Source organism: Heterodontus francisci, chromosome 14, assembly GCF_036365525.1.
Source record: "Heterodontus francisci isolate sHetFra1 chromosome 14, sHetFra1.hap1, whole genome shotgun sequence".
In the NCBI taxonomy this organism is placed as follows: domain Eukaryota; kingdom Metazoa; phylum Chordata; class Chondrichthyes; order Heterodontiformes; family Heterodontidae; genus Heterodontus; species Heterodontus francisci.
In genome coordinates, this window is record NC_090384.1 from 57,782,972 (window position 1) to 57,802,001 (window position 19,030).

General features: G+C 41.3%; 1 protein-coding gene across 17 annotated transcripts in view; it reads left to right on the forward strand.

The window, feature by feature from the left end:
- The window catches only part of sox6 (SRY-box transcription factor 6), a 720,990-nt gene that overhangs the window by 466,480 nt on the left and 235,480 nt on the right, over positions 1-19,030 (forward strand). For all 17 annotated transcript variants that reach the window (XM_068046281.1, XM_068046293.1, XM_068046282.1 and 14 more), the window contains one exon: positions 14,383-14,555. In XM_068046281.1, the coding sequence (XP_067902382.1) occupies positions 14,383-14,555 (173 nt within the window). The remainder of the gene's footprint in view (positions 1-14,382; positions 14,556-19,030) is intronic.

Below are 19,030 nucleotides of genomic sequence, written 5' to 3' on the forward strand. Positions count from 1 at the left end.
TCTGTACATTTGAACTGTAGTGCTTTGATTGAGAATCCTAGAGCTAGCTGTCTTGCTTAGCTACAGCAGGGAAGAAACATAGATGGATGAATTTTGTCAGGGACAAGAAAAGAACTAAGTGACTTTTATTCTAGAATTTTGGCATTAATGCCACATCCCTTCTGGACACTAACCCAACACCGACATTGTAGTATAAAGCTAACTAATATGCATCAGTATGACAGTGGTGAGACCACCAAGAAGTGGATAGACTTGTTTTGGTAAAGTTGGACATTGAATAGAAGAAAAAGCTTGTGGTCCAATAGCTGACCCTTTCTAGACTCCTGTATTCACTCTCAATCTCTCACTCACTGGGCTGGATTCTATGCTTGATGGCGGTTGTAAAAGATGGCGGCCTGCACGCGTAGTTTTCACTCCGTGGAGCCGCCACGACCTTATATGCGGCGGCTCATTAACATGGCTGGGGCGGACTGCCTCCCCCAATTACGTGGAGGGGCGGGCGAGCCATCCCCGACAATGGCGTCCTGCGCCAATGCGCAGGTGCCGGTGCCATTTTTAAAGGGCTTCCAGTCCTTACATTTACTTAAAATTTTTAAAGGGACATTACTTTACAATTTATTACAAATAATAAAATAAATGTTCCCAGTCCCTCTCCCACCTCCCCAATAAATTTACATTTCATCCCTTGTTCTCTTCCCCGCTCCCCACAATGCTCACCTTCTGTACCTGACCTTCCCCCACCCCCCCAAAGGTCAGAAACGTTTAACTTTACCCTTTCCCATCACCCCCAAGATCAGTCAAGTAAGTTTGATCCTGCTCCTTTCCCTCCCACACTGATAAACTTACCTCCTCCCCCCTCCCCACAGGTGTCGCGCCTTGTTTCCCCAGATGGGGATCCGAAGGCGCGTCAGTGCCAGCCGCCAGGATGAAGATCGTGGCGGTACATCAGGTGGTGATGGAAACTTCATTAATGCAGGTAAGTTAATTGACTTAAATATTCAAATTGAGGTCCCATCACCGAGCGGCAGGGTGGGGTGGGGGGCACCACAAGGCCTTGCCGCCACCGGCAAGATCGGGATGGGTCCTGCCAGCATTGAAGTCCGTGACGGGCCTCATCCGGGGCAATCTTCATGTCCCCATCCCGCCACAGATCCCGACGTCGAGGCCCCTATAAAATCCAGCCCACTCTCTCACACACATATAGCCTTGCCTTGCTCTCTGCATTTTATGGATACTACTATGGTCATTGCTCATCTGAACTTTCCTATCTTCTTTCTCTTCAGTTCAATTCTTCCCATTACATAATTTATAGTGTTGAAATCAAAACGCATTGCACCATCTCTTTCTCTTAATTAATTATTTCCCTCAAAACTGTGCTGCTTCTTACCAACTCAGTCATCCCTTCTTCCTATAATCTACAGGCTTTTAAAACCAAAATTTGGTGTCACATGATCATTGCTTCTTGATTAAATGTATCTTCTCTCCGACTTATGGCTGTTGTCCTGTACAATAGGCATTGTGCTTTTTTAAAAAAAACTCCTGATTTTTTTCAACTTTATAAAATGAAAGCAGTATTGTAAGGCTATAGGTTGCAACTGACAAACTGGAGAGGTAATTGGAATGTGGGTCACAACTGCCCTTAGTTGAAGTTAAATTTACATCAGCTAGCCAACCGGTTTTAAACATTATTTTTGAATGCTACTAAACAAGATATCCTCATAGATGAGTTTTGGAGAGCATATTTTCAAGCAAGTGTTGTAAGTTATAGCACAATTCCAAATTAACTGACCTATGTTACATTAAGGAAAGTAAATGGCGGGGCGGTGGGGGGAGGGTTGGTGGTGAGGAGGAATAAGTACAGCAGAAGTTCATAGGTTATGTTTCAGACTACTAATTCTTTCACCCATGGAATTTGTGCTTCCATTCAGGGCAACTGGAGACAAAATGCTTGGTCCCAAAGTTAACGGGGAGTGCGTTACTTGAAAGGGGAATATAGTTCACAACACAGGAATAAAGTCTGAGCCTAAACTGCCTCTGGGAATGTGATAACGAGAGGAACGCCCTTGGTTGTTTTCATTGCTGAGACTGATAAGTTATTCTGTCTTAATACTGATTGTAAGGAAGGACAGTGCAATAAACTATTTTACTGGAATCTTGAATTTATCATGATAAATTGTGAGGAATTCCCTGAAGTAACTATTAGAGTGAGCTTTAGAGCTTTCTAAAACCTCAATCTTTTTAACTTCTGTTTATAATAATTTAATAAAAGAAAGACAGCAAAGTAATGCATATCATAGTGGAGTTTATTGACAAGACATGGATTAATAACCAGGGTTAAGTTGGGTGTGAGGGCTGAGTGAAATAAAATTCCCACAGTAGACTCCTGAAGTCATAACCCCACACTGCCAATAATATATTTAGAAATTGCCCCATATTGTATTAATGCTGCCTCCACTTAACATAAAAAAATGTATTATCCTGATATTAGCTGTTTTACAAGTCGTAAGTGGACACACCAGCATAATCTAGTGACAACCAGAGAGTGAATGACAGTTTATAGTAACATTTGTGTGTAGTTAACAATCAGCATGCTTTTAATGCCATTGTTACCAATGAATCAGCATTCCTTGGGTGGTGTTATATAGTGCTGAAAACCAAGTTTGTGCAAAATAATTTGGTCCACAATCTGTTAATTTTGAATAAAATAATTGCCCAGTTCTTTAAAAAATAGGATATGTGTAATCTTGCAGCATGACCCTTTCGGGTGCTTCAGAAAGGGTAAGTGCAGCGTTGCTTTCAGCGTTAGAGGTTGCCTGTAAATTGCTGTGAATAGACCCAGCAGCTGACAGGCAGTATTAAGACAAACTGCCCCTTCTCATCCGACAGATAAAATAAATCAGGTGTTTAGTCAAATTAAAATACTTCTGCTGAACCAGGCTCTTGGGAGCACTGATCCACCTGACAAATCCAGAAGAAACTCAAGACAGATGTGCCTTGATTTTTTTTTTAAGGACCTGGAGAAAAACTTAACACGTTAAATGCCATTTTAATCTTTATTTATCAGAATGTATTTCTCAGAGCAGAGGGGTTCCTCCAGTTCTGTACTGCTTAGTGATGATCATTCTGTACTACTTTCATCTGTGCGAAGGATGTAATTTAGCATTTTGCAACTTGTTCATACATAAAGTCAATTGCAAAAGTAACCAAAGGTTTCACGGATCAGTTGAGGTTGCCTGGTGTTCTTTTGAGGCATATAGAGTAGAGAGTACCAATACCTGGTCTGTTTTGGGTTAGCTGATTGCAGCTGGTTCAGTGATAGCTGAGCGACAACTAGAATATATGTCCCTGTGTTATAGAGAGTAAAAATCAGCCAGAGGTCCTACACTTGAGGCTTATCCATTGACTCCTCAGGAAATGGAGATGTCAGCTGAAGAAAGGGTAAGGTTTGGCTGTGATGCTCCCCACCCGCAAGATTGATGCACTTGCCAATACTTTCTGGGTTCAAATAGGAAGAATGCTAAGATATTGAAAGACTACTGGGCCAAACAAAGTGCCCTCGCATATGTCAGTGTCTTCAGGAGTAGGGATGAAGGGAAAGAAATAGAACCAATAATCCATGTTACATTTCATTTTGATTGGGTGAATTGTACTATCCCACAAACGCTCAGTGATCTCTGTCCATGCAACCATTCGTCCCTCTTAAATATTGATTAGATATCAAAACACCTTCCTCAAACACACTTGTTCACTTCTTGCTGGGCCGACCATTGATTCATTTTGACAACAGCACAACCTGGATCTTAGGCAACAGCCCATCCTGAGCAATAGTACCACCTCCCAGCATCTTCTTGAGCACCTTTTTGTTGTAGTGTAGTTTTTGACCAACCTTTGACCCAAAGATTAAATCCAACAAAGCACAGCCTGTGGAGAATAAGAAGGATATGCTTGCTGATAGAGTTACATTGAGTCAGGTGGGCAGAGGCTCATGTGAACTGGCACAGACCAGTTGGGCCAAATGCCTATTTCTGTGCTGTAAGTTCTATGTCATTTTGTGTAGATTGTACAGGTATTACTTAAAGGTGACACTAATAGTGCCTATTCTACCATGAAATCATGTATACTTCACACTCTTTTCATTAACATTCAAACAATTCTGAGCATGAACAAAATGCTCTGGCAAATCAAGTAGAGCAAATAAGTGCAAATAAACCATGGGGAATAAACAGCATCTAAGGCAACACTCACAACAGCTAAAGCAAGAGAATATTGAGTGTGGTAGAAAGGAATTACTTCACCAGTGGTGTTTTGTTCTCCTTATAGTGACAGCAACTCCTCTGTAATATCAAAAATAGTTTGACATAAAACAACTTCAGTGTTTCTTTTTAAATATGCTTGTAACTTTTTCTGCATCCATGCAGGATGTACAGTACATCAACAAGTGATCAACTCTCAGTGGGACTCCTGTGAGGGTTGTATCCTGCAAGAGTCAAAGATTACTGGTTGGACTCTTGCCACTTGCAACCTGCAATATTGGCTGTTGTGTCATTTATTTCAATCCACATTTTATGAAAAATCAATGAAATATATGAATAAAACAGTCTTGGTTTGAATGTTAATGAAAAGAGGGTGATGTATTCCTGATTCATGTTAGAATGGGCACTATTTCCGTGTGTCACCTTCACATAATAACTATACATGCTCTACAGCTGTGATGTTTTAGATGTTAATGTTCATGTCATATGTTGGTGAAATATATGGGAACTATCCCTCAAATAATATGAAAATATTTAATTAGTGTGATATCATATCTGAGCAGCACATATTTACATAGGATCAGTGCCAGCTTCAGGACTTTCCAAAACCTCCATTTTTGTGATTCCTTTTTATGATAACTTAATAAAAGAAAGACAGCAAAATAATGCATATTATATTGGAGCTTATTGACAACACATGGATTAATAACCAGGGTCAATGTGGGTGTAAGGACTGAGTGAAAGCAAATTCCAACAGTGCCTCTCTCTAAGGTCATAACCCCACACTATTGATAATATATTTATAACTTGCCCCATATCTTATTAGTGCTGCCTTCTTTAACATAGAAAATATATATTTTCGTCTCATATCAGATGTTTTACAAGTAGTAAGTGGACACAACAGCACACTTCATGTGACAACCAGTGAGTTGATTAAGAAGTGTTTCCCTCAGTATGTTTTGACTAGCAATGACACCAGTTGTTGGAAATGAGCAGTGATCTCTGCAGAGCACGGAAGACAGAAGTCCCCTGCAATTTTTACAATTGAAATGAATTTTGGATCCTTTTCATGGGGCAATCTGTGTATAAAAATATTCCACGGAGCTTCATGATTCATAATGGTCTTTTATTTCATCCTTCCCCCATGCCCATCCGATTCCAATCTTCGCCCTTTCTCTCTGACTCATCCTAGGTTAAGATTCCATGGATACCAGTGGCCCTCTGGTACCTTGCCCAAATACAAGACTTTCTGTCTGAGCCTAAGCAGTGAGTTTTGGCAAGCTATTAAACCTCACAGCTGAGCCAGTTCCTGTTTTCACCCATGTACATTTTCCAACAGTAGTACTGGATAGGGATCAGCAGCAGGAACCCTGCCTAATCTTTGTATCACTTTCTTTATTCCAGGACCCATTGTAGAATCCCTACTGCCATCCTAGCTGAAATCACCTACCTCAGCACAGGCAGAGAATCAAATCTTGGACCTTCCTGGTCTGTGTGGCTCAGTTCTACACTGGACAGTGGCTTTGCCATTTGAGGCAGTTAGTTAGCACATCTAAAAGTGTTTATTCATGTAAAGATAGAAGGATGGAAATTGTGGTGGCGCAAATATGCTGTCAGAAACCTGGCGGGGTGAAATACTTCTGCCTGCTCATCTTGCCTTGCTGTGACCCCGCCCCAAATCCATGGACAGGGCGATTTAAAATTAAGGGTGGTCCTCCACAGCAGTGCTGGGTGCCACAGATTTATTGGGTTTTCAAAGTGTTCTTTTGCTGCTCTTACTGTAGTGTGGGTAGGGGAGGTGGATTGGCAGTCTCACTGAAAATTTAAATGCTCACATTGTATTTCAGGATGGTTTCTCATTGATGGACACCATGTTCAAACTGCAGTAGATCTCTCTTATGGTTGATATGGCAAGTACACCTTGCTTTATGCAAGCATTCGTACTGCTCACTGTATTGAAGGCTTAAGTGGCAGGATTTCTGAGGGAGCATGAGATATTGGGCTGAATTTTATGCCGCCCCAGCGTGTCGGATGGTGGCGTGGGGGTGGCGTAAAATTGAGCAGGAGGCTCCGGGAGGCCTACCTGCCTCGCTTCTGCCTCTGGTCAAGTTTATGGCGTCGGGCGGGGGGTGGGAAACGGCCTGCCCGCCCGAGCCCAATCAAGGCAAGTGGCCACTTAAGGGCCCTCGCCCAGCTCCACGGGTATTTTACCCGTGGGAAGTGGGCATGCGAGGGACGTGAAAGACCGCCCAGCGATAGCTGCTGGACTTTCCGCACCCCGGGGTGGGGGGATGGCATGGCAATCGGGCACAGGGTACCCGATTGAGGGCCGCCCCCGCCTCCCAACCCATCCCCGGGACCCAAGATGCCCCCCTCCCTCCAAATGACCACCCCAGCCTCACCAAGAAAGGATTGATCCCCCTGGTGAGACATGCCCCTACTTACCTTCCCTCCTGGATCCATGGCTTCAGCTGGGCTGCAGTCCCATCAGTGGCGACCGCTCTCGTTGGCGCTGCTGGGACTAAGAGTTGCCGGCCCGCTGATTGGCTGGCAGCTCACAGAGGCGAGACCTCCTCCCTCAAGTGGGTGGAAGTCCCGCCTCGGGACAATTAAAGCCCGGGGACACATAAAATGCAGGACGGCTCCCCGGGCTAGGCGGAAGCGGTTTCGCTACCGACGTTCACGCCAGTGGCGAATTCCCGTCCGCATAAGGTAAAATCCAGCCCATTGTTGCAAAAGTGAATAGGATGGGTGGGCAGTTGGAAAATGTGCCCATGGTTCCTCTCACACTGACCGTCAGAAATTCGTTGGAGCGAGTAAGGATCCAAAATTGGATCGAAACAGGTTCTGCCCCAATTTCCAGCCCAGCCAGTCCCAGTATGGCTGATATCTGTCCATTAAGAGAGCAATTTCCTGGCTACAATTTACAATCATTGATATCTTAAATTGACCAATATTTACAAAGCAGCAGATAATTGCAAGTTGAGCATTTTCTTGTGACAATGCTGCTTTAATAACCAATAAATAATTGTGGCTAATTTGTGTGGAGTTATTATAATTTAATTGCACTAATAAAAAATTGATGATAATTTTGTAAGCAAGCTGACACATCTGAAAGATTATGCAAAACAGATCTGAATTTTGTAAGTAATGAATCACCAATGTAACATAAAGTGGAGGTCTAGATATTGTCATTGATTTATGTAGAATAATACATGAATTATAGAATGTAGTAATTAGGTAGCATATTGTATATTTTCCTGTATTAATTTGTAAGAAAACAATAGAGCTACGGAATCAGTCACTAGCTGCCACATACCCACTGCTAATACACCACTGCTGTCCAGTTCACTTGTATTGTGCCCTTTCTACACATGGCTGCTAAATAATAGTTAAAAGAAACAGCAATCCATATATCACAGCTGGTCATGAAAGAAAATCTGAAAGTTCTGAACATTTGAGTGGGACTTTTCATAGATACTACTGAATTGCCCAAATTTCAGCTAATAGGCATTAAATTGGCAGCATTTACCAAGATTGATATCCCTCACCTTAAATACCATAAAAATTACCCCTGCAAGTATAAAAATGTGGAAATACATGTCAAGTCTTTGAACTGTCTGATAGAACACAATGTAATAAACAAAACGAATGGACAAAACTTCAAAAGCTTCAGTGTGTCTTGTTCATTTTAATACAGAGTCTCTCAAATTCATTAGAGCAAAAGTCTTGGGACTGTGGTACATCTGTATAATTCCTTCCTTTCCTTGACAACTGGCAGGAAGGAAAGACGGAATCAGTAAAATACCTGTTGGAGAAGTCAGAATTACTACAATGTAAGGAAAAAATATTGGAATTATGGAATTACTTGGCCCTCCTCACAAAAATGTTTGTCTTTCACAACATCAAAGAAAATAATCTATTTGGGTTTTCCGAGAAGACAAGATAGCAGCTCTTTAAAGGGCACAGTAACCTGATAGCCGCAAATCTCTCATTATATATGCTCACTAGAAGAAAAACAGTAACAATTGACCACCCTGAGATAGAATAGCCTTTTTATAACAAATACATAGCCTGTACTCTTTTTGTACTATCATAGTTAATTAATTATATCACAATCCTTTGGTATGTAAATCATTTAAAAATACATATATATATACAAAGACAGCTAAACTGAAGTAAATTCAAGGCTGTAATCACATTTTGGGGTTCAGATGACAACTGGAAATCATTTGAACTTCCTACTCATGATTTAGGATGTGATCTGATCTTTTCAATAAGCTTAATGTCTTTATCTGTTACTCCCTGTATAATATAAGTAACAAAGTGAAGAACCTTTGCTGTCTCTCTATATCTGTGTTAGCCCTGACTTATACTGAGAAACACAAACTTGTTTCTGCCTCACTATGAGTGTTCCTAGTGTGAGATAGTCACTTCTCAACAGATTTGACTTCTGCTTTGTCTCCCTCCTCTTCTACTTCCTACTGCTGAGCTTCTTTTGGCAAGTAGATTAATGTGGTTGGGAACTGAACAGTGGACCTCTTTGCAGATGGGAGGGCTGAGTATTTCACTGTACCTGGTCAGTAAGTAAGAGTAAGATCCTGGATCTGGCTCTTTAACAGACAGCTGGATGAAAATCGACCACTAAAGGCAATCTAGAGTGGGATACAAAATTTATTCTCTTTGGGCAGGAGTCTACCTCTGCACTGTTGGAGCTATTAGCCTACTCTAAAACAACCCTTAACAATTTTTCTAATAACTATATCAATTATCAGTTCGCAATAACTGACTTAATGTCCTAATGTTTATAGCCACCTGCAATGCAATAATATTTTATGCAAAGCAGAAACTCTCAAGTTGAATTCATGATCCATGTTGATTTGTCCTAATCTCAGGTGAACTGGCTGGAGGGGTGTTCACATTGGCCCTGGATTAGGAAGGGTAAAAATCATCTGGAGTTCTCATTCATGGTCTCTATTTGTTGTGGGAATTTGCGGCACCTGCATGTCTGTGTCTATATATACAAGGTCAGCACAGCTGTGATGCCTCCTGGTTCGAATAGCCTACCGAGATTCACAGTTTAGGCCTACACCTGAATAACAGCTATTTGGATGAGTGCACCTAAGGGCTACTGGTGCACGTGCATCCATACCCGAGTAAAAGTCTTCACCTACAGGAGAGAAGAAAAGAACATTATGACAATCGCCATAGTCTCTGGTTTCAGCTGATGTTGTGGCTTGACTGCACTTTGATGTCCAGATTTCTGATATTTGAACCCTTTATAACTGCCGTGCTACTCACCAACATCTATTATTGTGTGTATAATGTCTTTGTCGGACTAGACGAGTAAACTTGCCAAGAATTCAGCATCAGCCAAGAACGCAATGTGCAAAAACATTTGGTGTGAATCCAGGTTTTTGAGACAGCCTCAAAAGAAAAAAGCTAACGTTTGTGATTGGAAATGGAACAAATTAAAATTGTGAAATGCTAATAGTGAGGATGTGTTGGTTTGTTTTGTGTGGAAAAAATGTTTCTACATTTTCTTCATTGCTTCTCATTAATATATCACCTGGGAGGCTTGTTTCACTGTTAACAAAATGACGGAGGAATTGGGAAAAGGTGACAATACATCTTCCATCTGCATTGTACTCACAACTGAGAAATCTTTAGTCAGTTGCTGTAATTCAATATGAAAGAGCAGCATCTTACTCATGGACTTTTTAATTTCTTCTTTTAACATACCATATGAATTGTACAAATGTTATAGCTGAAGTCTGTTTATAGAATCACTTTTACACTTCCTCCAGCTCTGTTTGATAACCATTATTCTGAAAGCATTACGAGTAAGTGGAATTTCCCATATATGAGGTCACTGGAGTTCAGTTTGAGTTGTGGTGATGTTATTACCTTTACTTGGATGCTAGGTTTATTAAGAACACTTTAGCTTTACTAGGTTGTTCCAATTATCAGGTTTAAATTTTTCTTATGCGATTGACGTACTTTTCTCCATTCACTAATGTTGGCATAAAAGTTGACTTGAGTATAAAGGAGGCATGCCACATGCATGCCATTCAAATGTGTTTTACACAATCTAGGTCCAGTGTCTACATGTCTGCTTTCTGTTGCCCTGCTGTTTACAGGGATACAGATGTCATAGAAAGGGATCAGGTTTGCGTTACCTTTAAAGTCCATGTTTAGCCTTGAGGAACAAGTGGCACTGCTTCTAGAGGTGCAACCAGAAACGAGCCCGAGATGCTGGCCAATGCCTGTAGTTTGCATGGCATTGTGAACCATTATATTGTATACCATTCATATAGTATCTTTCATTTAAATCTAATGTTGAACAAGGAAATAAGATCTATTCCTAAGTTGCAATAATTTCTTTTGCTAAAATTTTTTAATTATCCACAAATTTGAATTAAGCAATTTTAGCTTCTTTTATTACATGATTCAAATTCAAATTAACAGATTAACCCCAACAAATCCAACTTGCATTTATATCGCATCTTTAGAGCAGAAAAACATCCCAAGGTAGTTCACAGAGACACGAAAAAACAATCAGAAGTTGAGTCAAAGAAGGAGATTTTAGGAAGGGTGACGAAAAGCTTTGATAAAGAGGAAGGTTTCATGGAGGGTCCTAAAAGAGGAGAGGGAATTAGCGAGATGGATGATATTAAGGAGGAAATTCTGGAACATGAGACCTGGTGGCTGAAGGCACAGCCATCAATAGTGGAGCAAAGGGATGGATGGATGTAGAAGAGGCTGGAGTCGGAGGAATTGAGTGTCTAAGAGAAAATCTGATTTTTAAAAATTCTTTCGTGGGATGTGAGTGTTGCTGGCAAGGCCAGCATTTGTTGCCCATCCCTAATTGCCCTTGAGAAGGTGGTGGTGAGCCACCTTCTTGAACTACTGCAGTCCATCTGGTGTAGGTACACCCACATGCTGTTAGAAAGGGGATTCCAGGTTTTTGACCCAGCGACAGTGAAGGAATGTCAATATAGGTCCAAGTTAGGATGATGTGTGACTTGGAGGGGAACTTGCAGATGGTGGTATTCCCATGCATTTGCTGCCCTTCTCCTTCCAGATGTAGAGGTCACAGAATTGGAAGGTGATGTTGAAGGAGGCTTTGTGAGTTGCTGCAGTGCATCTTGGATATGGTACACACTGCTGCCACTGTGCACCGGTGGTGGAGGGAGTGAATGTTTAAGGTGGGTGGGTGGGTGGGGTGCTGATCAAGTGGGCTGCTTTCTCCTGGATGGTGTCAATATTCTTGAGTGTTGTTGGAGCTGCACTCATCCAGGCAAATGGAGAGTATTCCATCACACTCCTGACTTGTGCCTTGTTGATGGTGAACAGGCTTTGGGGAGTCAGGAAATGAGCTACTCGCCATAAGATTTCCAGCCTCTGACCTGCTCTTGTCACCACAGTATCTATATAGCTAGTCCAGTTAAGTTTCTGTTCAATGGTAACCCCCAGGATGTTGATGGTGGGGGATTCAACGATGATAATACTGTTGAATGTCAAGGGGAGATGGTTAGATTCTCTCTTGTTGGAGATGGTCATTGCCTGGCACTTGTGGCATGAATGAAGAGTAGCCTATAGACTGAATGGTTCACATTGATTAGTGGGATTGCTGGCACTTCTTAAGGTGTGGGATGAAGAATTGTATTAAATAAACTAGTCTCTGTTTCCAGTTTGTGGTTGAGATAGCTAGAGAGGAAGTGGAGGAGGAGAAGAGGCAGGGAAATGTCCTACAAGGAGATGACCAAAAGAAAAAAGAAAGAGATAGAGAGAGGTCAACACAAAGAGACAACTAGTCAAAGACTCAGTTGGAAACATGAAGGACAGATTGTCACATGAGTTGGGCTAGTTCCAGGATACTGCATGCAGCTAAATGCTAACTGTGTAAATTTTATGTGGACATCACTTTTTTGGGCCCAGTGGCCACTTGCCGTGTTGCCAATGAAATTCAGCATTTATTCAAATAAAGAAATCTCTCATCTTGAATGTTTGTGCCTCGTAATCTATGCAGTTTGGCCCAACGGTTACCACCTGCTTCAGTTTCAACTGTTGAATCAGTGGCTGATTGGTTGTAAATGGACGACTGCAGTCCAGACCTTTAATCCAGGTGACACTGAAGCAGTCTCAGAAATACTGGAAATGCACCAAATAAAATGTCAAAATTCAATGTTGTAATGGGAAAGGTGCCCCCAAACATCCTATGAAAAATATTCATGCCTCTAACACTTGCATTCCCTCTTCGTGTACTTGAATTTATTTTCTTGCTAAAGTAACTGAATATTAGGTATGCATGAAGTTTAAGTTATAAGAACACTTTTAGTATTACTGTGAGATAGACGTCTCTATTCAGGAATTTTTTTTTGAATTACCAGCATTCTTGAAGACATTGATTAAATTTTGCTTTTTTTGGTGTTGTTGTTTATGACCCGTGTATATGTGATCTACTAATAAGTGTTGAAAGACGTTATTGGAGTCTATTGATTACTCTTCCTTCGTGGAAGCACGAACCTATGCTAAAATATGAAAATTGTTATTAAATTGATGTTGCAATAATGGTTTACCTCACAAATTTTGAAACATCAGTCCCTCACATGTACATTTGTATAAGCTCCTTTATAACTGCAGGATAGTAATCAGAATGTCATGCACATAAAGGGGAAGTGTAGTCACCTGCAGGTGTGCCTGCCTTCAAAAGCTCAAGAATTAGAAAAAGAAATCACAGTAGTCGAGCATACTTGCTGGTGTTCTGAATGTACAAAATACCAGGAGTGCCCAACCTGTCATCAAGAGTCTTAATAATATAGCCCTCAAAACCTGGCCAACTCAGTCCTACTTGTGCTAATATTTCTTATTTTCTGCTTTGGCCTGTTTGGATTTTATGGAGCTGAAGATTTGGAAAGGGCTATTTTTAGCATGATTGCCTCATTGGTCAATAAGTCAGAATGCCAAGATCTGTTAGCAACTTGAGATTTGAACCTGGATTTAAACTTTATATGTGGCCCTGAAACTCCATCATAGCAGCAGAGCTGTTTCTTATTTGCCGAATGGATGGGACACACCCCAATCTGATATGATTGGGCATTTGGACTATAATTAATTATTTGATATTGTAATAAATTCAAATTACAACTTAACTGGTTCTGAATTGAAAGAAGGCTGCCTGTTTTATTGTGGCTAACACACATCTCTCACATTGGGATTGAATGGATGGGTAGGTGCAAACAGCTGCACTTTACTAACAGCTGCACTTCAATTATTTAAGAGCTGTATGTCACTCAGGAGATGCAATTTGTCCATCCCCAGTCTACAGCGTTTTTTACTACAGCCTGTAATTTTAAATGTTGCAGAGGGAGATATATGTGCACTTGCAGTGTACTTTATTCACCTCCTTATCACACTGTTTTATTATCTGGAACGATTGCCTGGAGGCAGCCTGGGACAGACTTGTTAGAGCCAAACAGGCATTACCAGTGGGGAGCCGCACCTAACCTCTGCACGTTTTGGAAAACTGTAGACGTGTTGTCCACAAATTATCTGTCCATTAATTTTAATGGATGCACGATCATGGACAGTGCACCAACCATTTTCATATACTTTGAGTTGGAAGTTGAGGCTCCATCTCAGAGTGCACAATTGCAAAATCAGCCCTGGTGTGTGGCAGTCCTCCTGCAGTGACATCATGAATGGAAATGGTGGATAGTGGACAGACCTTACTGATTTAGGAAACTGTACATATATAACCAACAGTTCTAGACTACTAAACAGGATAACACAGGGGTGACTGAGAGACAGTAGTACATTTAGAAATAAGTTATATAGTGTTACACAGCAATTCAGAACTGCATATTTCCCTATTAAGTCAAGCTCAGTGCCTCGATATTTTGAAGCCTCATGAGCTGGCTTACCCTCTCGATTGCATTAAGTTTGATGCTAACCTTGAGATACAGATCAGCCATAATCTAACTGAATGGTGGAGCAGGCTCAAGGAGTTGAATGGCCTTCTGCTGTTCATATGTAACCTCTCTGTACCCAACCTGTTACTGCATATTTAGAAGTTCTGCCTCCCATTCTTGTGTTGACCCTGAATGTCACTATTTCTCTCCTCCAGGTACACCAGAAAGTCTTGCAGAAAAGGAGCGCCAGCTGTCTGCCATGATCAACCAGTTAATTAGTTTACGGGAGCAACTCCTGGCAGCGCATGATGAGCAGAAGAAGCTAGCAGCATCGCAAATTGAAAAACAAAGGCAGCAAATGGAGCTTGCCCGCCAGCAGCAGGAACAGGTGAGCTTGAGGCATAAAAGCCAACTCTGATATATTTTAACTGGGCCTGGTTATTTCAATAACCAAAGTGACAAAAAGGTAAAGGTATTTCAATGACAAATTGAGAATTTGATAAAGATGTTTCTTTATATCTTTCCTTTATTCTACACATCCTATCCCAGATATCATTACTCGGGGCTGATGGATGCGCTGACTTCTTCTGTAACCAACTATTCAGAAGTGCTGTGAATGGCCGTGCTTTCTTCCTGGGGCAAAACACCAAGCTCCTGCTTGGCACCTCAATCTAATGGCTGAGCTCAGATTAGCGGCTTGCTTCCATCAATTTTGCACAGTCCTGTTGCCCTAAATTGTTCAGCCTGTCTTAGCCTATGGAAAAAAGCATGAAATGAGAATTGGCCATTCAGCTCATTGTGCCCATACTTTCCAGACAGCATGCTCAATATACCCTATCATAGACTCCTGAGGAGAAGTTCTGCATTAGGCCTCTCTGATTCCTAAAGATAATCAATCAAAATTCCACAATACTCATCCCCAGTCTGCAATGGTCAACCTCAGCCTGCTGTTCTCCATTGACGTAGTCTACCCCTCACCCACACCCATCCCCATCACAGAAACAGTTCTGTTAATCATTTCATTTGACAGGAGTATCCAAATATTTTGTCCCTGTCGTTTAGCTGCATTCTGCAGAGCCCCATGATATACATTGCAAAACACCAGCCCATTATCACTGCTAAATTTAAAATAATATTGTATAATTAATTTCAACAAAAGCGCTCTCCGCAGCCTGTTAAGAGATGGATTTCTACTTTCCACCAGTAAGGGAGTTGTACCAAGAACAGACTTTTTTGAGATATAAGGCCTGTAAAATTCAGATACGAGTAAGAAATAAGAGCACAAATTGGGGCTAACTAGATTTGGGCGATGGTGTGGTCTAGGCAATATTAACTTAGCCACCTATTATACACCATATCGATGTTCCCTCTAACTTTTTCTTTGTTGTGTGGCCTGTTCATTTCAATGTGTGGTGTGTTATCTTAACCAGAATAACATGTGAGCTGTCTGCTTGGTACCTTCTGGGTTGCTAGACATGTGTACACTTTAGAGGAAACATTGCACCAGGCCCAATTTTCCTTTTCATTGACGTCAATGGAGGACAAGATCTAGCATGGTGTGAATTGGATGGCCAATTTGATATCACCCAATGTCAAAATAACCCTAATTGAAACTGTTTCACGGCCACAACTTGCATGCCATACAATCTGTGTCTACAGCTATTCTATTAACCGTCAATCTTATTCCCAACCTGTTGCTTTTGAAGATGAAAATTGTTTCAGCTTATTGTGAAAACTATACATATTCTGTTGTATGAAACAATATGGTAGATTTTACAAATTCACCCTCCTGATATGGAGTGTAGAGTTTAGTGCTCCAGGAGTGAATGTTGGGAAATTGGGAGCAAGGGGGAGGGTTGGGGAAGCCAAGTAGCTCCAAAAGATTTTCCATTCATTAATTATAATTGATGGAAAATCCTCCAGGCTCATGGACCTTCCCACCCAAATTCCCAACATATGCTCAAACAGTGTAAAGCTCTGTGCCAGGTATGAGAACTTGTAAATTTCCACATAATAACTTCCTGGGTAAAAGGTTTTGGGCAGGTCAGCATCGCAATATTACTCTCACTGCAGTGTAAAGCTATTTATTCATTTATTTCTGGAGTAGTTTCATTAGTTGGTTCAACTTGTTCATTTGCAGCAATTGAGTATGTAAATGATGTAAATAAACCACAGATCGATAATGACCACTGCTTCAAGGAGGAATAGTGGCTCGATGACAGGAGTGATATGTGTGGGTTCTTGGAAAGTTGCACCAGAGCTCTGATATTATACTAATTGTTAAGCAGTAACCATATTGGCTTCCATTAATTCCATTGCTCTCCTGCAGAAGGCCAGGTGGTGTTCATGTAGATGGGGTAAACACTTGGAATGAAGATTAGTCTCCTGCCTTCAGACAGTATCATTACTTCTTTGATATCTAGAACAATGCTGTGCTGCTAATTTAATCCCAGAAATTTAGTTCTTTACGTCCTAATTATGAATCACACAGCACTAGAATATCTTGGAGAATATAAGGTATTTAAAAGATGTTGGGGGAGGGGTTGGGTGAAAGGGTACCTTAATAATTTTCACTTTTTTTGCTTTCTGTTTTTCTATTTACCTCTTCAATTTATATTAAATGGACTGCTTTTGTACATTTTCTATTGTCACTTGAGTTTCCTGATTTTGTGAATCTACTGACAAAATTACCTATTTTTAAAAATGAATTACAAGTTGAGTACTGCACTGTTTGCTGCACCAGGACTGCCATTGTGCACACAGATGGGTGAGCAGACTGCAGCTGTGCATTGCAGTCTCCTGGTCCACAGCCCGAACTTACTTCCTGGGACCAGCCAAATTAGGAAGTTAATTCCCTTTTCTTTTTTACATTCTAATAATAGTGCCCTTAGCAGTACACTAACCAATAAGACCTTCAGCCTCTTCAAATGATCTTGTGTTATTTTTCTTTCCTTTTGTCATTCTTTCATTTATTTTTTTCTCTTTCCAGTATTTTCTTCTACTTATTCCACTGTTTTTTCATTTCCTTATTGTTCTACCTATTGTTTCACTTTTTACCCCCTCTTACTTTTAGTTCTTTTATACTCTAGCTCTACTTTCCTTCCTTATACTGCTCCTTATCCTACATTTAGGGTCCGCCTGACTTTCTGTTTTATCTACCTATTGGAAGCTCAAGCCATAGTCTGGTTACATGCCATTGATTTGAAAGGCAGACCTTAGATTGATCATGGATTCAGGTTAACTGAGGACGGAATCCAGAATGGGTCTGGAATTAAACTGCTCTTGGTTCAGATCATCTTAGGCCCTGAGTAATCCTCCCAGAAATGGGAAATAAATACTGTATTTATTTTGAGACTTGAAGGATTTTTAGCCCCGATTGTTGCAAGCACAGAGGAGAATAGGTGCAATGATATGCACTGCTGGCTGACATGCCAGTTTGCCAGCACCATCCCACCCTGAGCCATTTTCCAGAGGCAGGATGAGGGTGCGGCAGGGCTAATTGAGCTTGTTAAAGGCTCATTAAGGCCTATTGTCAGGGGCGACTGGAATTTTCCGTCAGCCCCAGGGTTCCTGAATGCATCGGGGAACAATGTAGCTGCCTGGAGGTGGCCTCCTGATGGCAGACTGGGTGGCCAGTGCTCCAGGCAGGCTTTCATACACTCCTGCCTGGTTTTAGCTGCAGCCGCAGGCTGCCCTGTGAGGGGATTTCCCCTCCAGAATGGTGGCCCGGCTGCTAAGGGCATTTTTTAGTTTAAAGTTAAAGTTGGAGAGAGAGCGCCTCCATCTTAACTTGTTGCTTCTTCAGTGTTATAGAGTCTCCAATTGGCTCTCCAGCCACTAGCCATTAATTGGCCAATTTGGGGACAATCACAGCCTGTTGCCCACACAGTACGGGCTTCTGGTCCCCATTTGACCCTGATGTTGGGACCTGAAGTCTGCAGGGAAAATCCTGCCCCAATTTTCACAACATTCAAAAAAAATTTCCTTGTCAATTTTCTTCCATTCCCTCCTCAATAGACCATGGCTCGAAATATACTTGTATCTCACCCAAGTGGCCATTATACATCTGTGAGCTTTGACAATGACTGTCTAAAGGATAATCACTGAAGCAGTACAATTTCGATTGATCATGTATTCATCTGAAATTCATACATGTGCACCTCTGGAACAAAATTATCGGATAGTGATCAGAAGTAAGAAGTCTGTTCAATTTTTTTTCCCAGCACAGGGCCAACTGAAGTATTTGAAATAATACCATCAATGAGGTCAGCTGCGTCATCATATACTGGGAGTCAATCCTGGGGCCTTCCTGGTTTATGTGGCTCAGCGATTCACTGGCTAAATTTGTTGAGTCATAGGGATGCTCCTTCTGGCATATTAAATGCTACTGTGAGACTCACTTGTTATCCCTAACCAAATGTTTTAGCCCTTCCATGCAGTATAAACAGGAATTGAAAACAATAGGAATTGGAAATATAAGCTTGGCACTTTCGCCTGCGACTGTTCTCAGTGTATTGATTTTGTTCAGGAAGTTCTGACAGGTGCTGTCAAGCTTCTCAGCCAATTTCACTGCTTCTGCCAGTCACCAGTTGTTGTCATTAGAGTCCTGTGGTGACGTTAGTTACAGTATATCTGCCTCTCTGTGAAATTGCCCTCAGGGGGCCAGTCTCTGCAAAATGCAGAGGTGAGAATGAACAGCTTCTGGAAGATGTACAGGAACACATTAGGAGTCCCAGAAGCAGAGGGAATAACAAAGAAAAGAAAGGCTTGCATTTATATTATGCTTTTTGCAACCTCAGGATGTCTCAAAATATTTTGCAGCCAATTAAGTACTTTTGAAGTGTAGTCAGTGCTGTTACATTG